General features: G+C 56.5%; 1 protein-coding gene and 5 non-coding genes across 6 annotated transcripts; 5 read left to right on the top strand and 1 right to left on the bottom strand.

Annotated features, from left to right (window-relative positions):
* Positions 1-1,221: 1,221 nt before the first annotated feature.
* On the bottom strand, positions 1,222-1,293 carry TRNAA-UGC (transfer RNA alanine (anticodon UGC)). The gene has a single exon. It is a non-coding gene; the product is annotated as a tRNA-Ala (tRNA).
* Positions 1,294-1,538: 245 nt separating this feature from the next.
* Positions 1,539-1,610, top strand: TRNAD-GUC (transfer RNA aspartic acid (anticodon GUC)). Its single transcript has one exon. It is a non-coding gene; the product is annotated as a tRNA-Asp (tRNA).
* Positions 1,611-2,019: 409 nt separating this feature from the next.
* TRNAF-GAA (transfer RNA phenylalanine (anticodon GAA)) lies at positions 2,020-2,092 on the top strand. Its single transcript has one exon. It is a non-coding gene; the product is annotated as a tRNA-Phe (tRNA).
* Positions 2,093-2,301: 209 nt separating this feature from the next.
* TRNAD-GUC (transfer RNA aspartic acid (anticodon GUC)) lies at positions 2,302-2,373 on the top strand. Its single transcript has one exon. It is a non-coding gene; the product is annotated as a tRNA-Asp (tRNA).
* Positions 2,374-2,740: 367 nt separating this feature from the next.
* Positions 2,741-2,812, top strand: TRNAA-UGC (transfer RNA alanine (anticodon UGC)). Its single transcript has one exon. It is a non-coding gene; the product is annotated as a tRNA-Ala (tRNA).
* A 3,195-nt stretch (positions 2,813-6,007) lies between these two features.
* LOC142416513 (polyubiquitin-B-like) lies at positions 6,008-7,458 on the top strand. Its single transcript, XM_075516141.1, is given in 3 exon segments — positions 6,008-6,161; positions 6,684-7,337; positions 7,339-7,458. Coding segments are annotated over 2 exon segments (675 nt in total). The 5' UTR covers positions 6,008-6,161; positions 6,684-6,689; the 3' UTR covers positions 7,366-7,458.
* The last annotated feature ends 1,579 nt before the right edge of the window (positions 7,459-9,037 follow it).

Genomic DNA, 9,037 nt, shown 5'->3' with positions numbered 1-9,037 from the left:
TGAAGAAGAAAAAATCCAAATGATGCAGAGGCGATCACTCGATGGGCAGCTGGTATCCAAGCGTGACACTACCTGGCATGGACTGTCCCTTTGGCCAGCTCAGGTCAGCTGTCCTGGTTGTGTCCCCTCCCAGCGTCTTGCCCACCCCCGGCCTACTCATGGGGGAAGCAGAGGGGGGGAAGGAGAAGGCCTTGACCCTGTGCAAGTACTGCTCAGCAACAGCCAAAATACCGGTGTGTTATCAGCACTGTCTTAGTCACAAATCCAAAACACAGCAGCATGTGGGCTGCTATGAAGAAATCAACTCCAGCCCAGTCAGACACAGTACAGTCCTAATATTTATTTTCCTGCTTCTCTAGGAGTTTGCCATGAGTTCAGAGTATCCATTAATCTTGCTTTCAATAATTTTTTTTCAAATCTCTCCTCCTACTTGGCTTGGTGCTGCAAGCACTCGGCTCTCCTGGTGCCTTTGCTCTGCCACATGGTTTGCCCGTGCTGTTTTGTATAGTCTGGTGTTCCTGAGCCACCCTGCATTTCATGGGCTGGAGCGCTTCTGGGAATGCAGCAGCTTTTAGGAAATGAGGCAGGCTTTAACCATGCCATCTGCTAATTTTGCAGCAAGAAATTGTGGTAGTCCCAGAAGAAAATGTACAGCTTGAGTTTACCTTCCCTTTCACCTGATCTTTTTCCTCTTTGGTAAACTTTGCGCTCACGCTGTGTTGATTTGCTGTTGCTTGCTTGTAACACCGTGATATGAGAAGGTGTGGGCAGCGACCCTCCTGTCCCCACCTTCTGGAGGCACGGAAAAGGCTGGATGCCTGCACCCACAGCTCCCACACGCTGCAGGGGCTGGGGGCCAGGACACAAATAAGTGTTAAAAATATCTAATGCTGATGAAACATCAGCTTTTGTTTTCTAGCAAGAAGGAAAATACCCTGTTGTAGCTGTGAGTTTATAACGTCAATGCTGCAATGCCGTAGCGTTTTGCAATCGCCACAGGCAGGAGGGTGCTGGGAGCTCTTGGCTGGGCTCCTTTCTCTAGCAGGAGTTGCAGCAGAAGGAAAGATTGGAGGGAAGAAAAAAAAGGAAAGCATCGAACCTATTTACAAATTACAAAACTGAAATTACGGCTCCTTTGGAAAACCTGATGAAGGGAAAGCAAAACAACTGGCCTGGCAGGGAGCTCAGCCTTTCGTTCCCCCAAGGCGGGATAAAAACACGTGGAGATGCCGGGGATTGAACCCGGGGCCTCATACATGCAAAGCATGCGCTCTACCACTGAGCTACATCCCCTCGCCGTAGCACACTCTCTGCGCGGCATGTACAGGCCGTGCCGCCGGCCGCACGTCCGGCCCCGCGGGCAGCTCAGCTCAGCCCAGCCCCGCTCCGCTCCGCCTCTCCCGGACCGCGCCCCGGCCCCGGCAGCATCTGCGGGAGCGGCGCGGGGAGCGCGAGCGGCTCTGCCGGGGCGGGCCCCGCGCTGCGGGAGGCGGCTGCGTTCTTATCCTGGAAGGCGGGAAAAGTGCTGTGCGTGCCCGTCCTCGTTAGTATAGTGGTGAGTATCCCCGCCTGTCACGCGGGAGACCGGGGTTCGATTCCCCGACGGGGAGGTTGCCTATTTTGGCTCCAGCTGCCGTTTTCCCCGGGCGGCCCCCGCGCCGGGCAGGGTCTGTGGAGCGGCGGGACCGCGGCCCCCCCCCCCGCGGGGCGGCGAGGTACGGCGGGCAGAGCTGCTGTTTTATGGGGGGGCGGGGGATCGGGGTCCGCCGCTCTTCCCCGGCTGCCTTCCGAGCACCCCGGTGCCGCTGCTGGTATGGGGGGCGTTGCCGGGGTCCCATCCCCGCCCTGCGGGGGACCGGAAAGCAGGGCGAAGGAAGGGGCGGGGGGGGGGAAACCCCTGAGAGCCCCACGAGCCGGGCGCTGACCCGCGTGGGGAGGGCAGGCAGCAGCCGGGGCCGCAGGCACCCACGGGTGCGCGGGGCGGGGTCGTATCCGCGGCCAGCGTGGGGGCTCCCAGCCGCCGAAATAGCTCAGTTGGGAGAGCGTTAGACTGAAGATCTAAAGGTCCCTGGTTCGATCCCGGGTTTCGGCAGAAGCTTTTTTTTTTTTTTCCACCCCGCGGGTGACGGCGGGTCCTTGCGCGACGCGGGCGAGGGGCGGCTGCCGCGCGTGTCACGGCAGGCGCTCACGCGTGCGGGGGTTTTGCGGCAGGAAGCGCTTCCCCGGGGGCGCCGCGGTAAATCCCCTCGCAGCGGCGGGGTCTCGGGTATGGCCGGCCGGGCGGGAGACGGCGCCAGGCCGTCCTCGTTAGTATAGTGGTGAGTATCCCCGCCTGTCACGCGGGAGACCGGGGTTCGATTCCCCGACGGGGAGGTTGTAAAAGTCTTTTTAAGTTACTTTTTGTCTTCCGGCACGGATTTTTCTAATTTCCGAAGGAGGGAAAGAAAAAAGCAGAGTGTTGTGTGCGACCCCCGAGCGTTCCCGTCCTTCTGAGAGCTGTCTGAAGTTCACACGGGGCTTTGTACACAGCCGTACAGCACTCGCAGCCCGATCCCGGGCCTGGCAGCCGCACGGCTGCCCGTGTGCCCGCACTGCCTGGCCGCTGCCCGCGCCCAGGCCCCTCTCGGCCCTGCCTTCCCCGCACACGGCCCCTTCGCCGCTTCCCCCCGCGCCAAGGAAGGGCAGCGCGGCCCCGGCCGGCTGCGGACCTGCCAACAGGCAGGGCGGGCGGTGAGCGGCGGGGGATGTAGCTCAGCGGTAGAGCGCATGCTTTGCATGTATGAGGTCCCGGGTTCAATCCCCGGCATCTCCACTCTGTTTTTAAAAAAATTTTTTTTTGGGGGGGGAGGGGGAGGTTGTGTGGGTGTCCCCCTGATGATTTCTTTTATCCGGGGTTAAAGTTGCCACATCACATTAAACAACAGAAACCCGCATCGTGAACGTGCTGTCCTCAAAGGCCCACGATGGCAGTTTGCCAGTGGGCACAAAATGGCTTTTTTTGGTCACTTGGTTCTCCTCAGGACTATGCAAACACACAAGATTCTCGTGTCTCTCTGGATACTTCATTGCCACACTAAGGCCCTGCAGACGCAGAGCTGCCCAAAAGGACATCAAACGCTGAAATGCAGGGGGACGCTGGCCTGCTAACCCTGCCTGACGCCTCTTCCCCTCAGAACCTAGCAGAGCTGGCTACGTGCAAACCCACAGTCGGCACAGAGCTGGCTCCGGGTCTCTGCACCACGTTCCCAGGGCCAGAGCCAAAGGAGAAGGCACAAAAGCCGGGACGCCGCAGGTGCCTGCACTCACTGCGGGCAACGGTGCAGGAGCTCTCCCCTGGCCCTGCGCTGGCTCTGCGGTGGCTGCCCACCCCTGCTGTCCTGCTCCAGCTGGAGCCTCGCGGGCAGCCCCTTGGCTTCGCTCGGAGCAGGTCGGGAGGAGCGCTCGGGAAACAAGCTCCCTGCTTTGATCTGCTTGGGTTGGCCGGGCTCACACGGTTCTGTCTCGCCCAGGAAACTCTTCAGAGCTGGGAGGGCTGAAAGGTACGGCACAGAGAGACCAAAGCCCACGCAGAGCTTGAAACAGCTTTTATCTACACAGTTCAGTTACCAGCTGTTTTATCTGCACTGTTCGGTTATCAACGGCGTATCCAGCTCTCTCTGTAGGGAGAGCTGACTAGCGACAGATGTAAAATGACATTTCCTGCCAGAGTGGTTGAAATGCTCCTTGTGCTATTTATTTACTCGTGTTACTTGTAGCTGTTATTTTGAGCCAAATGTTGGCTACAGCACTGGTAAGTGTGAAGATCCCTGTTGTAAATAGCTCCCTGGACAGGATCTCTCTGGGCAGCTGTACTTCTGGAATATACCCTGCACATGAATACAAGAAAGAGACAGTTCCCACCCCAGAGAGTTTGTAGTAACAGGCATGAAGTAACAGACTTTTTGGCACAGGAAATCAGTATTTGTCAGTATAATAGGTCATGGTCTGTTAGGACCAACATCCTACTGTTCACCGAGCTTGTCTTGAAATCGTAGCAAGGGGTACTTGTTTGTACAGACAGTGTCGGAGAAACACGGAGTGGCTTTGTTCACAGAAAGCCCCTCCCAGCTGGGGAAAGCACTGATCTGCAAACCAGCCAGACGTATTTACGGACTCTGTTGCATTAGGGCCTAACATCTGCCTTGCGATCTGAATATAACACAAACCTGAACCTTTAGGGGTGTGCTGCTCCACCATTTGATTCAGACATCAGGTACAAACTCACTCGGGATGCTCAGTGGTTGGCTCCTTTACCCTAATTAGATGAAGAACAGCACTGTATCATCTTCATTTCTTCCCGTTACAAAACTCCCATCTTGTCACAAAATGCATTGCCGTGTGCCGTTTTGACTATCTTCAGACCAGTCCTGAGTGCTCACTCTGTAACTAAAAGAATAAGTTTAGCATTATTATTCACTTCCAGATGGGGAAAGACCTAAACCTTAAAGGCTATTCCAATCTTTTATGTTTATACAACTCCGAATGCACACAATACGAGCCACTGAGCACGATTCTAACCTGAGAGGAAACCAAAAGACTTTTGTGGATTTTTTTTTCCCCCCAGCTAAACGACCTGGGTGTCTGAGATTATTATTCCTATGGCAATGCTGAGTTTTAATACAAACGCAAGGCAGCAGAGGCTGAGAAGCTCCCCAGAGCATTCCCCTCCCACAAAAGCTCCATGTGTCAGGCAAACGCAGGCCGATTTCCCTCAAACCAATCACAAAGCTGTTGCTGGGCCTCTGCTCCCTTCCTACTGGTGTGCAGCCCTGGGTGATATCTTCGTCCTTCCGTAGGCAGCAGTTTTTCTTGGGTGCCGGCAAACGCAGGATTTTGTAGGCGGATTGAACCGAATGGCATCTCGTGAATCTTGCAAACAAAGCCCCATGTTGTTCTCAGCTATGCCCTTGAATTGCTGTATAGTTTGACTGGGATGGCATGGGAGCCAACTGAGTGCAACAGAGATCTACCAGAAGGTGCTCTGTAAGTGAGAACAGAGTAAGAATTAGGCATTATTTCTATTTATGATTGAGTTTACCCCAGCGGCAAGGCCTTATAAACTCCATTGTAAACTCTATTGTATCTCAGATGCATACTCCACTTTATGTGTGCATATATATGTATATACACTGACTGATTATATGTCAGGCAGACAGACTGTCTGCAGGACTCGGATCTCTTTGTCCATCAGGCCTTTTTTGGTCCCTCACTTCCCCTCTCCGGGCTGCCTGATCTCCATCCCCTGGCAGGAGCCTCCTGCAGCCTCCCTGCCCTGCTGCAGTCTCTGCCCTTCAGGCTGCTCCGGCCTCGGGCCCTGCCCGGCATCCCCGCATCATTACAGCGGCTGGACACCAACGGGCTCTCCCTGTGCCTTGCTCCACAGGCCATGGTGGCACAGAGGGCCTGGCACAAACCTGACTGCAGGCTTCACCTGTGCCAGTCCCAGCGGGTTTGTGCCTCCTCACACCGGTCCCGGTCCTGGGTGGGGGAGACCATGCTCCCCTGCCGCTTCTCTCCCTCAGAAAGACATCGGAGACTTCTTAAATAGAAATACGGGTCTTCCTCTGGACTAAAACAACGGTCCCTCTCCCTGCTGGCACCTCAGAGCCTGCCTCCCAGCAAGGTCCACAGGCAGAGCTGCCCCTCACCCTGCCCCAGGGAAGAAAATCAAGGAGGCGCTTTCGCAACAGGGACGCAACTGTAAGGGTTTACGTCCCCGAATAAAACGTAAGGCTCTAACAAGAAGCTTTAAGCACAGGGGCGTCTCCAAAGCCGAGAGGGCTCGGCTCGCGGAGGCACCACAGGCCCTGGCCCCGCTCCGGCGGCTCCACGCCAGGTTTTCCTCCGCGCTCCTTTGCGCACTCACCGCCGCCCCCCGCCAGCCGGTCCCATCACCGCGCGAGGCGCTGACTCCTCCGCGCCGCCGGGCCTCGCTTCCTTCCACCCGCACAGTAGAGCTGCGGCGCGCGCCACAGGAAAAATAGTGCCTGGCGGAGTGATCTGAGCCGCAGGGGCGGGGCGGCAGAGGCTATATAAAGGGCGGGAGGGGCATGGGTGGCGCAGTTGCAGTTGGGTAAGAGTCGGGGAGTGTCGTGCTGTCGGCTTGGCCTGCGAGCCCCGCGGTGAGTGCTCCGTGGCTCGGCTTCGCCGTGCCTCCGCGGGGAAAGCGGAGGGTAGAGCCGCTTGTCGTGGCGGCGGCAGGGCTTAGATGCGTGCTGGGTGGCCGGGCGGGAGGTGTGTGCGCGCTGAGGGGAAAGGGGACGCGGCTAGAGGGGATGGCGGGCTGCGGGCGGGCCGTGGGCCGGGCCGTTCCCCTCCCCATTAGCGGCAGCCCCGCGAGCCGGCGGTGGAGAGGGGCGGCAGAGGGGAGGGCACCCACCGGCAAAATGGCGGCCGCGCAGGCGCAGCGGCCCCTCAAGATGGTGGCGGGCGCGCGCGCCTTGGGCGGGAAGGGGAACGGGGCGGGTGGCTCCGCCCCTCTCGGGCGTGTGGGCGGTCCCTCCACTCTGACGTCACAGGGCGAGGGCGGGGACGGGCCGCTGGCAGCGCGCGCTGCCCCGGCGGCGCGGGGCCTCGGGGAGGAGGTGGGCTGGTGCTGCCCGGGGGGGCGAGCGACTGAAGGGCAGCGGTTTCTCTTCTTCCAGAGGAAAATGCAGATCTTCGTGAAGACCCTGACTGGCAAGACCATCACCCTGGAGGTGGAGCCCAGTGACACCATTGAGAACGTCAAGGCCAAGATCCAGGACAAGGAGGGCATTCCCCCCGATCAGCAGAGGCTGATCTTCGCTGGCAAGCAGCTGGAAGATGGGCGCACCCTGTCCGACTACAATATCCAGAAGGAGTCCACTCTGCATCTTGTGCTGCGCCTGAGGGGTGGCATGCAGATCTTCGTGAAGACCTTGACTGGCAAGACCATCACCCTGGAGGTGGAGCCCAGTGACACCATTGAGAATGTCAAGGCCAAGATCCAGGACAAGGAGGGCATTCCCCCTGATCAGCAGAGGCTGATCTTTGCTGGCAAGCAGCTGGAAGATGGGCGCACCCTGTCTGACTACAACATCCAGAAGGAATCCACTTTGCACTTGGTGCTGCGTCTCAGAGGTGGCATGCAGATCTTCGTGAAGACCCTGACTGGCAAGACCATCACCCTGGAGGTTGAGCCCAGTGACACCATTGAGAACGTCAAGGCCAAGATCCAGGACAAGGAGGGCATTCCCCCTGATCAGCAGAGGCTGATCTTCGCTGGCAAGCAGCTGGAAGATGGGCGCACCCTGTCCGACTACAACATCCAGAAGGAATCCACTCTGCACTTGGTGTTGCGCCTGAGGGGTGGTAATTGAACTGGCTGGTTGTTGCTTGCTTCTAAGTAAAAGCTTCTCTGCACTTGTTCATTCCAATAAAGCTGTTGCATCCACAAAAGTTCATGTCTCAAGTTATGTGAACAACTATTCATGCCATTAAATAGGTCTAGCTGTCTAATAATAGCTTCCAGTTAAAAGGTATTGCAAAACTGCCTTACGCAAGGCTTACGTGTGCCTGGCAAGCATAACTAGTCCTTCAGCTGTGATTTCCCCGAGGTTGTAGAAGTGTTCTCATGACTGGCTGAAGTAGTGCTGATCTGCAGATGTTACACAGCTGCCAGGGTTGCATAAGCATGCATGTGTAATGCAAAACTGCAATTGTTTTTTTGCTGGGAGGCTTTGATAATGCTGCTGTGCCCAGTAGTTCCCAGGTCCTGACCCCGCTGTTTCTGCATTGACAGCAACAGCCCAAGAGTAATCCTACCGTTCCTCAAAGGCCAGCAGCCTGCTCTGACAGTCGGATGGCTGCGTGGAGGGCAGTGGTAGAGCGTCGCTGCTGATCCTGCAGCCCTTGGAGCAGGGGCTTGGAAAGCGTTCTGGCTAGCCTGAGTCGTCACCCAGTTTATGGGGTAGACTTCATTTTTTGAAAAGCTTAAGCATATTGAGGGAGCGTTGTAATTTCAGATGTACTAGCTTCCTTAAAACTTGTAGGAATGTCTTTCAGTCCTGCTTTGCACTAAGTGGAAATACTACAGTATTAATGAGCTAAGACAATTGTTGCAGAGCAGTTCCCATATGCTGTGAAAAGGCTGGCGAAGGGGAAGTCTCCACTGAAGTATTTCGTGGTGAAGTGGAGGTTGGTGAACGTAGGAGCTTGTGAGTACTTAACCATGCTGCGCTGGGGATGGGGAAATGGGGAGACTGAAGGGGAGGTTTAGACTGGATATGAGGAAATTTTACTTCACTGAAAGGGTTGTCCAGCATTGGAACAGGCTGCCCCGGGAAGTGGTTGAGTCCCCATCCCTGGAGGTATTTAAAAGCCGTTTGGATGAGGTGCTTAGGGACATGGTGTAGTGGTGGGCTTGGCAGTGTTAGGTTTACGGTTGGACTCGATGATCTTAAAGGTCTTTTCCAACCTATACGATTCTGTGATTCTGTAAAAACCCCAAAACGTCCCTGACCAGAGTGGTGATGGGCCTTGCCTTTGGAAGGGGGTGTGGTGGGGGTTGGAATAGAGGTTTCAGCTGATCACTGACCAGTGGGACCTGAAGTGGTGGTACACCATGCAGAGTGGAAGGGTGGGATGGCAGGATTTGACTCGAGTAGCACTGATAGTTAATTATTCATGATGAAGAGAGTGGTGGAAGATCCTTTTAGTGCCTTGTGGCCTGTAAGGAGCAAGTTTGGATAATCAAGATACGTGTTGAATTGGAGAAAGCTTTTGAATGCCACTGAGCTAAAACCTGGCGCCAGGTAAGAGTTGGTGTCATGCCATCGCTGAGCTCCTGCTGCGTCCCCGGCGGGGCTGGCCCTGGGCTCTGCCCACCCGTGTCCTGGCTGCACGGGGCGGTCGGTGCTGGCGGGCTGGGTGGGAGCCTCATGGGTGGTGCCGGTGCAGCACCCTCGGGGTGGACGGAGGACCCTTGCTTGGGTTATGTACTCCTCAACTAATGTAACTGAACCCTCAACGAATACAA

Source organism: Mycteria americana, chromosome 13 (genome assembly GCF_035582795.1).
Source record: "Mycteria americana isolate JAX WOST 10 ecotype Jacksonville Zoo and Gardens chromosome 13, USCA_MyAme_1.0, whole genome shotgun sequence".
Lineage (NCBI taxonomy): Eukaryota > Metazoa > Chordata > Aves > Ciconiiformes > Ciconiidae > Mycteria > Mycteria americana.
The sequence above is the reverse complement of the archived record's forward strand: the minus strand, read 5'-3'. Positions and strand labels throughout refer to the sequence as shown.